The 15,674-nt window shown below is 40.5% G+C and overlaps 2 protein-coding genes across 4 annotated transcripts in view; one reads left to right on the forward strand and one right to left on the reverse strand.

The window, feature by feature from the left end:
* Positions 1-4,431: 4,431 nt before the first annotated feature.
* Positions 4,432-9,724, forward strand: anp32a (acidic nuclear phosphoprotein 32 family member A). 2 transcript variants are annotated; one of them, XM_006793864.3, is made up of 7 exons: positions 4,432-4,616; positions 6,517-6,666; positions 6,752-6,874; positions 6,979-7,177; positions 7,262-7,377; positions 7,550-7,604; positions 8,426-9,724. In XM_006793864.3, the coding sequence occupies exons 1-7, from the start codon at positions 4,563-4,565 to the stop codon at positions 8,488-8,490; spliced, it is 762 nt and encodes a 253-aa protein (XP_006793927.1). In that variant the 5' UTR covers positions 4,432-4,562; the 3' UTR covers positions 8,491-9,724. The 2 variants fall into 2 exon arrangements, with proteins under 2 accessions (XP_006793927.1, XP_006793926.1); XM_006793863.3 differs by having other exon boundaries at positions 4,433-4,616; positions 8,423-9,724.
* Positions 9,528-15,674, reverse strand: part of coro2ba (coronin, actin binding protein, 2Ba) — a 44,142-nt gene continuing 37,995 nt past the window's right edge. For both annotated transcript variants that reach the window (XM_006793865.3, XM_006793866.3), the window contains exons 8-12: positions 15,547-15,643; positions 15,063-15,175; positions 14,571-14,661; positions 12,369-12,508; positions 9,528-11,744 (exon numbers count right to left, since the gene is read on the reverse strand). In XM_006793865.3, the coding sequence (XP_006793928.2) occupies positions 11,610-11,744; positions 12,369-12,508; positions 14,571-14,661; positions 15,063-15,175; positions 15,547-15,643 (576 nt within the window). In that variant the 3' untranslated portion in view covers positions 9,528-11,609. The remainder of the gene's footprint in view (positions 11,745-12,368; positions 12,509-14,570; positions 14,662-15,062; positions 15,176-15,546; positions 15,644-15,674) is intronic.

Here is a 15,674-nt window from a genome sequence, read left to right on the forward strand (position 1 = left end):
ACAAATAAACCAATATCAGATACTCAGGAGTAATAAAGTGAAAGCAAAGAGTATTTCTAATGTTTCTGCAATTATCACAGCATTTAGTTGAAGCCAGGGTACTTTAATATGTGTCCTTATGATAACTTGATGAAGAGAGCTGTCATTGATATCATGTTGTGATTTTTCTGGTAAGTTGACCAAGATGTAAAACATCTTGTGTCCATCAGCCAGGGGAATGGAGAAACTCCAGCAGGATATCTCTGCTGGAACAAGCATACAGAGATAAACAGTATTAGGTTCTACTCTGCTTAAATTCACCCATTATCCTGATGTCCACGTGTTTTATACTTATGTGTTTGTCTTTTTCCTCCTTGCAGAAAACCTGTTGATGTGCCTGCCTGAGCCAGTCGTGTTCTGTCTCTTTCAGAGATTTACCGCTTTTGGAAAAACTAGATGCATTAACCCTGTGTTGGATAAATGGAAATACTCACCCGAATGCTGACCTGATCTCTGGAAAACTGGCCTTGAACATTGTCTGTGTTAGGATGCCTGGGTCGTTGACCCAGGGTTTTTGAGTTTATTATATTATTTATAATTTCTAGTCTTTGGGTTTTCGTTAGAGTCATGTCTTATGGTTTGTCTCTGTGTAATCCTTAGTTGCTGTCTCCCCTGTCTGCTATATCCCCCTGTCCAGTCAGTGTCTGTGTCTGCCCTGGTCCCACATCTCTGTTCCCTCTGTTGTAGTGCCTGCATGTGAGTCTGTGTCTTTTGTTCAGTCTGTGTTATGTGTTTCCTGTTTTACTTTGAAGGTCTCTGTCTTATCTCAGTGTGTTCAGCTTACGCTTCCTTGTCTCGTCAGTTCTGATTTGCCCCTGCTGTGTTTCCCTCCTGTTGTCCATTCCCTGATTGCTCCCTCTATGTATTTAAGCCCTGTGTTTCAGTTTGTCATTGTCGTGATTTACTGTTTATATAGCTGTGTGTTTTTTCAGTCCTCCGGTGTAAGTTTATTTTGATATTTCCAGTTATATTATATTTGAGTTTAACATTAAAGCGGTTTTGAGTTTAAGTTTTGCCTCCGAGTGTCTGCACCTTGGGTCCTATTCCTGCCTGCACACAGCCGTCACATAACAGTCTGTTGTTGTACATTCTGGAAACCACCATTAAAAACTCTTAAACCATTTTTATTTTGGGTGAAACGGCACTAAAATGCTCCTTTCACATCATCATGAATAATCAGTCATTCAAAATCGACTATTTTCAGCACAAGACACCATTACTTTTGCTTGTTTGTTTGTTTGTTTACCAGCTGCGTTGTTCCACACTACTGCAGCACCATATGACCATTGGTGAATTTTGACCAGATTTTGAAAATGTCATTCATAGGGAATACTTAGCATTTAATGTTCATTAGTTGTAAGTGTTATTCAAGATCATTTTTGAGAATTATTTCTGCCTTTGTGTCTTAATTTAGTTGATTTCGCTATGCATTAATAACACACACTCACCAGACACTTCATTGGGAACACCTTGCTAGTAGTGACTCTGGGACCCTCTTTTGCCTACAGAACTGTGTTAATTAGTTGTGGCATTGATTCAACGAGATTTTGCTCCATATTTATATGACAGCGTCACACAGTTTCTACAGATTTTTCAGCTGTGCATTCATAATGTGAATCTCCCGTTCCCCTACATGCTCTATTAGATTGAGATCTGATTACTGTGATGGCCACAACTCACTGTCATGCTCAAGAAACCAGTTTGGGAATATATGACATTTGTGATGTGGTGCATTTTCCTCTGAAAGTAGCCATCAGTGAGATTGACATGCTCAGAAACAATACTCAAATAGGCTGTGTGGTTTAAATGTTGCTCAACTGAGACTAAATGGGCCAAAAGTGTGCCAAGATTCTCCACACCGTTTCATCACTATCACTATCCTGAAACATTGATACAAGGAAGGACAGACCCATACTGACCCTACCATCCAGGGTTGGCAGTAAACCATTGAGCTGGATAGGCAAACAACTATGAAAGGTGGACATTGAACTTTGCTTTTTCTTTTTCTATTTTTTGTAAACCCTACAGAGAGTTGTGTGAGAATCTCAGCAGTTTTTGAAAAACTTGTCTGGCATGGAAAACCAGTCTGGCAAAAAACTAGTTGAACAGATTTGCCTAATAAATTCATTTGAATATTCTGCAGTATGTGACAGGATCTGTTGTTGTTAAGCTCTTATATACTTTTGTAAACACATCCTTTTTATGGTTTTTGTTTCATTTATAAACCATTTTCACATATTTGACTTCATGTGACACCTAAAGGTGGTAAACAGATTGTTTATATGATGTGCACAGAGGATTCGCCAGTACATACTGTGTTTACACTGGATGAGCTCTTAGACCTGGGCTCACTGTCACACAGAACCATTATAAACCTTTGTAAAGGTTCCAACTTTTCCAAAGAGGCTAATCAAAAACATTTTGATGAGGGAATAATGAATTATATTTCATCTGAAAAAAAACTGATGCACAATTCAAAAATCAAAGGCCAACACCAACCCAGAGTACACCCAACACACACAAAAATGCAGCTCTGCTTGTGACAGTTTCAGTTGTTGCAGCATTTTAATCTCTTTTGTGTTTACTTGCATCACAAAACTTGTGTTTTGCTGTCTCTTTGGGTTAATGCTGCATAATAGTTTGCTATTTTGTGCCTCTTTGTGATTGTATGCAAGCCCCCCCCCCCCCCCCCCCCCCAAACACTGAGCAAATATAAGAAGGTATTGATTGACTATATCATCCTGTATCTAGTTATTAAACTGTAGGGTACATGTGAGTCACAAAATTTCACAACTTTATAATAGAAAGCGGGCTGGTGTCCCCTGTAGTTAAGGTTAGCTCCGTTAACCAGGATGTATGAGCATTCTTGTTAGACAGCAACTTGTTCACCATTAATGGAGCGAAACAGAGAAGAGAAAGACGATGGTTTTAGGGGCTGCTGAGAGTGCCGTGGGCAATGAAAAGGCAGCAGTTCCGTTATTGGCGGTTACTCTCATTTGCCCTTATCATGAGCATGCAGGTTATTTATCACAGACAAGTTTCATGGATATGGAGTGAGACAGTGGCGCAAAGAGAGACGGACACTCCTCCTTATTGATAACCAGTGACATGTATTTATTTGGCAGAAACAAAGCATTCCTTGTGCTGATATATTTCATCATTTTCTGTTCAAAATACAGTTAAATTAACTAACAGGAAGTTTGTGGTATATTAATAACCATTACTTTTCATCACATTGTGCTAGGATCCGTTCTACCCTTTACTTCTGCTAAAAAAACCACAAAGAAAAAATTTGAATTGCGTTTAACTGAAAATTTTTAAACACCCTCCTGGTGGTCACTGGATATACAGTTGAGGCTTTGCTTCCCCCTTGTGGAAAAGGTGTGCACAGCAACACGCAGAGCACTCATGACCTGCCAGCACTTGAGTGAAACTGTGAAGAAGACCCCTAGTGGATCTCAGACTGACTTTGACTCAGCACTGTGCTATTTTATTTGTTTGGAGAAGAATAGTTAAATTAATCTAGCCCTTTATTCCAAAGCATTCATGGCATTAGTCTACGTGCTGGCCAACCTGTTATTAGTGGATGACCCACTGTACCTCAAAGCCACACAAGGAGCTCTTAGCATTATTAAAAGACATGAGTAATGCCAGTTATCACATGCGACTAAGAAAAATCAGGTCTTTCAACCCGGTTGGTGTTATTTTACTATTAGGTTATCTATTCTTGCTTCTCCACTCATAAAAGTTTGTAGTGTAAGTGGAGATCCGACTCTGGATCAGTAATATTTGAAAAATGGTAAGTTCTAATATCAAAATGTTATTCTCTATATATTATGGGTCATTAAAGTTGTTTTTGCATAGCATACAATAACAATGTCAACTTTTTTTGGGCAAATTTTCTAACATTACATGCAATAGCTGTTGTTGTTTTATAGCTGTTAGACGTTTTATGGAGGAAATTTTTTTTTTAGTGTGTCATTATTCTATGCTTTTTAAAATAATTTATATTTTTTTGTTTTGGGTAGAGGCAGGCTGGAACAGTGTGCATTTTTAAATGATAAAAATTAAAAAGCTGTACAATGAATATATCAGTTAAATTTAACAATAAATTAAATGTAAAATTAATTAAGGTTAAAAAAAACCCAAAACGTATGAGACTGGGCTTCGATGTAGGAGGAGGTTTAAGGGTGGTGGTTGTGCATCGACTGCATGTATTCAGTGAAAAACATTACAGTATTACTATTTCCATGTAAACTTAAGTTAACAAACAACCAAACTTAGACAACAAAACCCCACCCAGTTTGATAAGGGCGCCTTCATTGGCCCGCGCGTCTGTAAATCCGTTCCCTCTTTATTTGGCGCGTGCCATTGGTCGGCGGTGACGACAATCCTGAAACGTGCTCCCGCCCACCGAGCGGATCAAGTTTGAATGAACAGCAGCAGCCTGCTCTGGAGGTGGTAGTTGCATTTGCAGTAATTATTAAAAGTGTGTATCGTATCACGGGGTGAGCCTTTCGAGGATGGACATGAAGAAAAGAATTCACCTAGAGTTGCGGAACCGCACTCCGTCAGACGTAAGTTGGCCTCGCGGCTCGCTGTAATAACGCTTCACTCTCGGCTAATGGAGAATATTTCGCGTGATGCCTTGGCGTGGGGATACAAAGTTTCTTCCAAGTTAAAAAGATGATGGGGGACGTCGGGTCACATTGTTGCTTTTGCCGTCGTGTTTACAGCGGGCAGGTGCTCCGCGGGTCCGCTGCTTGAACTTTTTAGTGCGGCTCCAGCTTCACGTTTTAATGTGCAGTTTGAGAATGCACCACAGCTTCTTTTTTAATGCCAGCGGTATAAACAAGGCAAGCAGTGTGAGAAGCCATATTTGTAACTTTTGATCCACGAACCCCGCGTTGTCGGGATTCTTGTTTTTAGTCGTTGTCTGAGGCTCAGTGTGCATGCTTGGACTGGGAAATACGTTCACCTAAAAAAAAACAAAAAAAAAAAAACAGTTTAAGCCGTGCACTTGGCGCGTTGAGGATGCGAGCACTCAAAGTCGTGAACATTATCAGTGATGCATAAAGATCACAGCCTCGAATTATCGCCTTACAACTGCAGACCGCTGCTATAGTTGCACAAACCGTCCGGTTCAAGTCGTTTATGTCTGCAGGGAGCAGCTTTATACGCTGGGGGAGCCTGCAAACCTCCATCCGGAGTCACTGTGCGCACAGATGGCCGAAATAAAAGCGCCGTTACCGTGGACCGTTAGCGGCCACCAAGCTGCGCGAAAAAACCCCACGCAGAGATCAAAAAACGAGCTACGCCCGACTCATTATCAACTGTCGTGTGGCTATTCACTCGTTTTCATCGGGATTTCTCGAAGCTTAGGCGTCCCAGCTCCCCCGGTGAAAACAGGGGGGGAAATCGTCGAGCCGCGCTGTTGCTCTAGTTTTCCAGAACTAGGACAAGCCGCCATTTTACCGAGAAACAAAGGCTATTCGAAATACACCGAAATCCCGTTCATTCGACACAAACGACGAACCAGTCATCATACCTTCGTGTTAATAGAGGTCTATACACACCATCAGTCCAATCGGGAAGTGTTTAGCGCGAGCAACAATGAAAACGTTTGCCTGGCAGCTATCTAATCGGCTTTAGCGGCCCCTCCTACTCACAAATGACCCTGTGCACGACTCGTAGGTCTGTTTGGCTCCGGCTTGTTTTGACTAATGTGCATCTGCGTCGCTCATAGCTCACGCGCACGTCTCTTATTGCGCTTTAAACACGGCAGCCGTACTTTATCGCTTTTTTACTAATGTGTCAAAAAAGCGAGATAAATGTCATATTTACGTAATGGAAAGAGAGTCAACGCATCGCGATATTTACAGCGGTACAATGCGCGCTGACCGCTGATGGACAGTGGGTTTTTTTATAGTTCCGGTCCTCACTGCTGATTGGCTGAGTCACGTTCAAGGCCGAGGTGAAATATCCGATAACAGCCCACCTGTGACCGCATATCACACTATTTAAATATCAGTGCGCAGGGCCAAAATTAACGCTGTTGCTGTTGCTACACTGAAGTGTGGCATCCGCCCAGTGTTGAGCTGGTTTATCTGTAGGAGGACGTTTGTTTATTTTCTTCAGATTTATTATTTTATTTTTTTTAAAAAAATGGTAAAATGAAATCAATTTAAATGTTTATATGTGTATATATATTTTTACAATTAAGAGCTGCTTCCAAATATTGTTGATACAATTTAAAAGTGTCAAAGACGAATGTAGTAATGAAAATAAAATGTGTCTTGAATTTACAAAAATGTATGGATTGTTGTTTGGTATGTGCTTGCTTTTTGTTAGCATTTTTTCCTGTCATTGCTGACTGCTGTAACAAAGCAACAATGTAATGTGTTGATTGGGATCAATGAATATGATATTTGCAGTTTGACAAATTCTAACCATTTTAATTTTTTGATTACGCTTCAGGTCAAAGAACTAGTGCTAGACAACTGTCGCTCAAATGAAGGCAAGATCGAGGGTCTAACAGACGAGTTTGAGGAGCTGGAGTTTCTAAGCACAATCAATGTTGGTCTGACGACAGTTGCCCACTTGCCGAAGCTAAATAAACTCAAAAAGGTGGGTGCTTTTCATCACGTGACAAATCTCTGTAGCTTCAGACTGTAAACTTTTGCAAGGTTTTGATTATTTAATTGACCAACAGCTTGAACTCAGCGATAACAGGATCTCAGGAGGGTTGGAAGTTCTGGCGGAGAAGTGCCCCAATCTCACACATCTAAACCTCAGTGGCAACAAGATTAAAGACCTCAGCACAATAGAACCACTGGTGAGTCCCAGAAATATTTGAGGGGGGAAAAAAGCACAACATGCAAAACAGCTCGTTGTTGTTTATCAAACTGGATTGTTTTTGTTTGTTTTTTGTTCTGATAGAAAGAACTGGGGACCCTGAAAAGCCTAGATCTGTTTAACTGTGAAGTGACAAACCTGAACGAATACAGAGACAACGTGTTCAAGCTATTACCCCAGCTCACGTACCTGGATGGGTACGACAAAGATGACAAAGAAGCCCCCGATTCTGATGCTGAGGTCTATGCAGAGGGCTTGGACGATGATGAGGAAGATGAAGATGGTATGTCCAAGACTATGTCGGGTCTCATGTATGTCTTTGCGCCGCTAATGCTGGCGTTTATATTAACTGACCACTTTCACCCAGATGTAGATGATGAGGAGTACGATGAAGATGCAGCACCGGGAGATGAGGAGGAGGAGGAAGGAGAGGATGAAGAAGAGGAGAATGAAGAAGAAGAAGAGGAAGACCTCAGTGGAGAGGTGAGATGAGAATAAATGAGATATGCTTTTTCTAATAGTTATATAAAAACGCTGTTGTTAGTACACCGTAGACTGGTTGCCATGGTGAATCCCGCCTCTCGTCCTCTGGCTTCAACTCCACGAGACCCGGAAGTGAATCATCTCACTAACTTTGCCTTGTCTTTTAACAAAGGAGGAAGAGGAGGATGATTTGAATGACAGAGAGGTTGACGATGAAGATGACGAAGGTGAGCAACTTCTCCAAATACATAATAAGTGCACACGCTTGATGCTATTCTTTATGGTGCACTGCTTTTGTTTTTCTTAACCTTTATGAATTAGCAAATTTAAATATGCCCTTTGGATATTTTACACATGGCGTTAACATGGAGAGATGCTACAGTTTCTGTGTCCACTATATATACACCATGTATAAACCATAGTAGTCACAGTGACAGCACCTTGTAGGTCGTAAACTCATGTTTTGAAGCCTTGATCTTCAGTATTATGGTTTTTGCAAGCTTGTCTTTTGGAGAGCCAGAAATGACTGTGCTTGGGACTGTAGAATGCTAAGTTAATGCTAAAAATGCTTAAACTTAGCCACTATGGCTAGCACGCTTTGTTAGCAAGGTGCATTTCAGAGTGTATTTGTATCTGTGCACAAATAGAGGTATTTTATAGTTAATGGAAAGTAATGTACAAATAAATATGGAGCTGTCCCCCCCAAAGCTATTTTATTATTACTTTCTTTAATTGTAATTTCATTATACTGTCGGAAACGGGTCTGTCTTGTAAATGTAGAAATAAAGGTTAAATAAAATAAATATAAGGACTGAATCCTTTAGGAGTTGGCCTCTAGTGGCCATTCAAATGATTTGCAGTTTTCACTCTGTGTGCTGGCTTCATATTGAGCCTCAGAGGGAGCTTATGTGTGCGTGATACAAACAAAACAGGGAGACAAGTGTGAAATGAGGACAAGGATAATATGTTTTGGTCACGTGGAGCTTTCTTCATCTGTAATGCTGTATTTGTCTTATAAATGTGACTTTTATTTCTTTTTTCTCAGAAGAAGAGCGAGGTCAGAAGAGAAAAAGGGACCTGGATGAAGAAGGGGAGGAAGATGATGACGATTGAGTCTTCTTTAAGCTAAGTTGTGAAATGTTTTTAACTTGTATCTCCCAGTCACTTCCCAACAGCCCCCATGTATTTTTTTCCCCTGAGTTTCATATTGCAGTAGGAGTGGGTTTTTTTGTTATTGGCCAGTTAGGTAGACGGGTTTTCCTGAAGGGAAAGAAAAGGTTACATTTGTGTACCTTTGACGCCCCCGTGTTCCAGTCTTTACTGTCCACTTTTAACTGCTTCGTGGACACCAGTTTTGTAATATCAAATAATAGCAAATATAAACCTTTTTGAGAGATGTTTTTGTTTCCTCACTGTTTGTGTAAGACCAATTTCTGATGTATTTTAAGACCGCCCCAAAAAGAGGGGAAAAAAAGATAAAATCAAAAAAAAAGAGTGCATGTCTAATACATTTTAAAGTCAACTACTGGATTCATGTATGGCTGTCCTCTCCTCGTCTTAAACTTATTGTTATTATTTTTTAATTGTATTTCTTTTCTTCTTCTTTTTTTTTCTTTTTAATGTAAGTTATGTGTTTGTAGTGTCACCAGTATGCCAATACTCTCTGCTGTCCTGGTGTGAAACTTCTGTCTGAACATGCACAGTGTGACCCTCACGGGACATATTTTTAAATCCTAGCAAAAAAATGTCTGCCCTTGTCAAAGCTGCTCCTCCTCCTCTTAAACCCTCAGCTTTGATAGTTCGGAAATTACGTGTTCTTGTAAATAATGACCAAATCTATTTTTTTGTATTCTCTTTGATGACGGCAGACATTGAACAGACAACTGAGGTGAAACTATGAATTGTAATAAGATATTAAATATGTATGCTGCTTTATCTAAGAATACGCAGTGTGAAATTTCTTGAATTTGAACATAACTTTGTATGCATCATCTTTCCATAAGGACAAAACATCAGAGCTCATTGTTGCTTTCTTTGCCCCCCCCCCCCCCCCATGTTCTTTTCTGTGACACACACAGATGGCAATGTTTGAATTTTGTGCTGGTGGTGTAGAGGAGTGCTTGATTTAAATGGAGGTTACAGCCACAACGTATGTGCATCGAAAATTTATTGTTGCAAAATGTAAACTCTGGAAAACGGTCAGCTGTTTGGACTTTGTTTTCCTCCAGTATACGCAATGGTCAAATTGGCCTACCTCAGTGATTTTTCACTACATGTTAAATCCACTGTCATCAGCTGATTTCTTTCTTTTCCCCTTCCATTCACTTCAATAAATCCCTTTTATATATGTGTTTGAAGTTTGTGGTCCTTGTACAACACAGTTTAAAAGAAAAAGTGTATACAGAAGTCCAGGGAGTGATGACAGTTGTCATTTTTGATCATCTACATGGAAAATCAAGAAAGAAATTTACAGAATGCTTTTTTTTTTCTTCACAATACTGAACTCGTAGTATGTATACGCCTACAGTACACTGCTACCATACTAAGCAAATCTAAGTTGGGGTTTACTTTGAGTGTGCAGCAGTAACTGTTTGGTCAAAAATGTCATGACTAAACAGTTACTTGACCCGTCTCCTGTCTGTCACTGCAGCTCATCGATCTGTCTACTTTCACTGTAGCCTTTTATTTAACACAGATATTTACCATTGTTCAAGTCTTCATTGTAAGGGCTCATCTTCTCTAGCGAAAGCTATGAAGCTTTGGCCCTTTATGTGCCTGCGATGATGTTATGAGGAAAGACTTGTGACCTTTAGTCCGTAACTCGCTGTTAACTTACTATTTCCATCCTTGTCATGCATGCAGTGGAATTTCTCGAGCTCGGCTCTTAAAATAGTGCCGATTAAATTCGAATACTCTCGAATGTAAAGCTGAACGAAAACCAGGTCTGAGGGTAAAACCGAGCGCAAATTTCTCCTGTATGTGCTGTCGGTACGGGTGGAGGAGAGGCACGTCACCTGACGTCTTGAAAGCAAAATTACACGGCTACAGACAAACATTTCTCAGTAATAGTAATATACTTGGTTTAAATGTCAAATGGTTGGTTATTATTCTAGTTTGCTCTTTTAAAAGTAGGAAATTATATAGCTTCATAACTTATCTGAAGTTACGCTGTTGGAGACAAAGAGCTAAGAAAAAATGATACCTTTTTAAGGTGCCGTTTCACACAAGTCTTGCACCATTTCCACCGGAAACATTCAGCAAAATCTATCGAGCATCACAATCATTACTTGCGCAGTGTGTCATACAAAAACAAAGGGATTAAGAAATATACATGTTATTAGCTAAAAAGGTAAGATGTGACAAATAATAAATAAAAGCAAATATACATTACCCCATCATCAAAATTAGCCCTAAAAACCAGTAACAGCCAGCAAAGCTTCCCTCGGATCCATGTCTCCTCCGCTGCGTCCCCATTGTTTAAATAAAGAGATACCTGAACAAAGTGAGCTATGTGCTGTCCTTGGGAAAAGACTGGAGTAGCTAAGTGTCAGTGTGACAAAGTAAATCTCTAGCCACTGTTTGTAGGTAATGGGATAAGCAGCCCGGTGGGAAAAACATGGTCCATGTCTGCAAAGCTCTCCTCGTCCGCCATTTTGAGATAATGTTGCAGCTCGCTGCAAACTGGGTCCGCAGCAGGGTCTAAGGCCTTGGGGAAGAAAAATAGGAGCAGTAATAGTCTTCTCCAGTTTTAACCTCAACATAAAAATTACAATTCGGAGGTGGTTTGGTCAGTACAGGACTTTTTTCTTTCTTTTTTTGCATGGTGATCAAGGCATTGCCACATGGACAAGAGGATAGGCAAAGTGAGATGAATACCTAGGCGGCGTGGAATAACACTTAACAGTTTGCTAATTATTTACATTTATAAAAACAGAAAATACCAAAATTCTCTGCATTCTATATCAGCGATTTAATGCTTAAGTAGCAATCCCTGATCTGTCATGCCTCAATACTTGTATTTGTCACTACTACAGTATTGCAGTATTTGGATCAGTTAACATTATCCAACGGTTACCATGTTATTGTGTGCACTACGTGGAACAGCAGGAAGAATGAAGTTATGATATAATGAAATATATCAAAAAAGCAGGGCGAAGGGCTCAGAAGGTTGTTGGAGGTCAGAAGTGGGGGGCAAAGGAAGCGAGGCTTTGCCAGTCCAGGAGTCTAAGAGGTCAGGCGTTGTTGGGGCTAACGTTCTTCAGGTTGTTGAGCTCGAGTTCCAGCTGGCGTATTCGGACGTCCTTGGTGGTCAGTTCCTCCTTCAGCCGCCGCAGCTCATCCTGCTGCCGGAAGAACATCCGCAGGAGCTGTGTGGAAAAGGTGGGAAACGCGTGGAAGAACATGAGCGCAACGATAGCTCTCAAAACAAGGAAAGAGGACATTGGCAGGATGAAGGACGGAACATTTGGTTTTAATGGCAAGTTGTGTAAGGCTGGGTTCATTCTCAGCTTTTTTCTGAAATCAATTTTACCAGTACATTATGCTCTACTCTTATGATTGAAAGCTGTGGAACAGCTACTACATGGACCCCATGAGCCAAAAGGTCAGACTGCTCTAAAAGCTTAGTTTCTGATTTTTTTTTTTTTTTTTCGATTCAAACTGTATGACAGTGGATATCCAAAAAATGGTCACCAAAGGCTTTTCAGTCTTACAAAGGGCAGCCAATCAGAAGAAAGCTGACTCAAAGGGCGAGCGCTAAAATAGCACGTGTCACATTTTTTCGGTTAATGCATGCATAATGCAATAAAGACGACTTTGAACTTAGTATTATACAGAAGAAAAGGAAAGAAATGCATAGAGATCCACTTTAAGTGAATCAGTTGTACAACAAAAACAAGTTGCGGTTCAGTTACAGCGTTATTACACTCCATTAGAGGCTGCAATTATCTTTTACACTGGTTTATATTAGATACTTGTCATCCTTCACACACCTCGTTCTCTGTCCTGGGTGGTACGTTCTCCAGCAGGTCGATCCCATTCACTACCACACTCTTCTTTTCCTTCACCGGGACCTTGAACACCACCTGGTTTGGCCGGTGGTAACCATCCTTCAGGGACATCAACACTGGGTCTGTTTGAAAAGCAGGGAGAAAATGAACTTTTCCCTGTGAAAACCAACACAAAGCAGCAAGAGGCTTCGGCCGTCCACAGATCAACACCAGGGAATCTACCGTTTATCCATGCACGTCTTCAGCGCTTCAGGACATCCACATATTCAAGTCTTTAGTTATTCTACAACATGATTAGGATATGGATTCAGTGCCTAAAGCAATTTCTAAAGTTACTAAGCTTTTGTTATCCAGACGTCATCAGTATTTCAGTATCAGCATTGGGTTCATTTGTTCTCTAAAAAAAATAGTACTACCTCAGCCCACGTCTACACACAAATAATGAAGGCACAACTTTCTTCAAATACAATTTAAATAATATAAACTAAACAATATTAGTTATAATAAAAACTCCTGTAGGTCATTATTTGATCTTCCAAAATGCCCATGAACCAAAAAATCTTCACAAAACTAAAAACCTAAATGTAAATAATACAAAATACTGACTGGAAAGCATTTCTTATTTTAAAAATTTCCTTTACAAAATAGTGACCATACTATAGTTTTAAATGCCGAGCATATCAAAATCACACTTGTGAAAAAAAACCCTGTCGATTTAGATTGATTCTGATTCAGTGAAACACGCGTGGTTGTAAGAACAAAATTGGCAGGTGTGTGGGTTTTGTGAATTGGATGGTAATTTTTGCAAATGCACATATTTTTTGTGCAGGGTAAGAATATTTCTGCACAGTGAACAAGGCCCACAGAGAGCAAACACAATGTGAAAAGGAAAGAACGAGACTTTCAAAACATACTTTTAACATCCTGAATTTCATTTCTCTTCGCTTGAATAATCAGACCGCATCTTATCTTTAATACCTCTCAGTAGCACACCACCCCAATAGTGCACTTTACCCCCAGACTGCCGGCTTGCTTGTGCTTCCAAGGATATTTAAAAGTAAAACGAGAAGCAGAGCCTTCACTTTTGTCTTTTGTCCTGTATTCCTCCTCTCACCTCTAACTGGTTGCGGCAGATGGCCCCGCCCCTCCCTGAGCCTGGTTCTGCCAGAGGCTTCTTCCTGTTAAAAGGGAGTTTTTCCTTCCCACTGTCGCCAAGTACTTGCTCGTGCTTGATTGGGGTTTCCTCTGTGTTATTGCTGCTTTAGAGTATAAAGCACCTTGAGGTGATTTGGCAGTATATGAAAAAAACGTAAATTGAACTGCATTAATGTTCACTTGGTTTGAGTTCTTATTTTAAAGCTCCACGAAACATGAACATGAAGAGCTTAGATGTTGTAACAGTTAAAATGGGGGGTAGCACCTTCATCTATCTGACTACTCTCCTGTTGAGCCAGCTTGGGTTCAGGGCAGACACTCTCTTTACTGTTATCAGATCAGTTGACCCAGTCCATTAGCCATGCTGCTATAGGCCTGGGTTCTTTGGGGACTGCCCATGAAGGACTGATCTCTTCTCCATCACTCCCTTCTCTCTTACTCCCCATGCGTTTTTATGCCACTATTAAGCACAACATTTACTTTGTCATCTCTGTCCTGTAGTTTGTGCTTTATCTTGTTTTTGTTTACCATCTTTCCACATTTCTCTCTTCACATTTCCCCCACATCAGCTGATAGCTGAGACCAGCTAAAGTTTCTTCCTGCTAAAATGGAGTTCTACCTCCCTGCTGTGGTCAGTTAGAGGGTTATTGAGGATTTTCTCCATAATACTCTTACTGTAGAAGCTTGAGATGACTATTGCTGCAAACTAGTGCTCACAATATAGTAAAGTTGAATGTTAATGAACTGGACTGGATTGCATCAATTAAAATAAATCAACTGTGGGGATTTTTTTTTTACCATGCTGGTGATAACACAAGCTACATGTTGTCAGTGCATGATTCAGCAAAACAAAAACACTCAGTGACTGAAGCTTGCTGTAAAATCTACATTAGCTTTGTTTACTTGTTAGAGGCAACCTTGCATGCAAGTCATCATGGAAATCAGTTGCAGCAAATAAATAAGATGCCGCTCCCCTATTAAAATGCTGCTTAACAAGCCAGACAAGTGCGTCTCTGACGGGTTGCTTACCTCTATCAATTCCGCTCAGCCACTCGCTGGCCGACAGGGCCGGTTCTGTTCCTGCCGTCATGGGGTAGATGTCCTCCTGGTACGTGTCTGACTGTAAACAAACATTTTCAGATGTCTCAGCAACCATTTGCTCAGCACTGCTGATTATCTCAACGTTCGGATGTCTTTGGTAAAGAGTTTTTATCTCAAAGAATTACATACGGTTTTGATAATTTTCCAGCTTTTGACTTTGAGATGCTCATTCACCAGTCTGCTTTTAAACACACGTCTTAAGTCAAATAAATGGCATTAGATTAATTATTCCTGTTCTTGTTTCTTCTTGCTCTGATTTTGTATTTGTATTCATCACAAACCAAGGTATTATAAGTCCAGTGTTCCCAAGAGGTGTTGGCTAAAATCTAACAGCTTTTTTGACTTAATAAATGCTGGTTATCATCTGCTGAAGATGAGACTGATAATAACAGAATGGAGTCTAATTTCATTCCCACTCACCCTTCTTGGCACAATCATGGAAATGGGCTCAATCAAACCCTTGAGGGTGACCAGTTTGTAGAATCGGTACACCTCGCAAGCTGTCACATCCATCCCGTGTTTTGGCATCACACCTGCAGACAGGAAAAGAGACATATGGTGACGGCTGTTTTGCCAACATCCCTTTCCTAGAATTCATGGTTTGTCTCATCAACAAGATACAAAAACAACCTGCTGCAGCGTGACATTGATGGACAAGTTAGTGAAGCTCTTTAAGTCTTTTTGAGCAAATTTCCAATTCGGACACCTCATTTTTATTTTCTTCAGTAAATACGATCCTTTCAGCTACGCAACACCGTTTTTAGAGGAGTGTTGAGGGCTGAGCTCATTTTCACAGCGATTCATTCCACCTCTCCGTTTCTAAAGACAGTTAATGACTGGGTTAGCATTTTTCTTTCTCCTCTGGCAGGACAGATCAGATACTGCTGTTCAGCAACTGGCTTACCTAGTCCTTTCTGTGGGGCAGGGGATCGGAACTCCATTAGGTACTGGATGTACGGCTTCTCTGTGGTGATTTCAAAGTAACGGATGTTGCCGTCCCCCTGCCAGAGCAACAGAACATGGTCATTACCT

The sequence above is a fragment of the Neolamprologus brichardi genome, chromosome 1, assembly GCF_056152115.1.
Source record: "Neolamprologus brichardi isolate AB-2024 chromosome 1, ASM5615211v1, whole genome shotgun sequence".
In the NCBI taxonomy this organism is placed as follows: Eukaryota; Metazoa; Chordata; class Actinopteri; order Cichliformes; family Cichlidae; genus Neolamprologus; species Neolamprologus brichardi.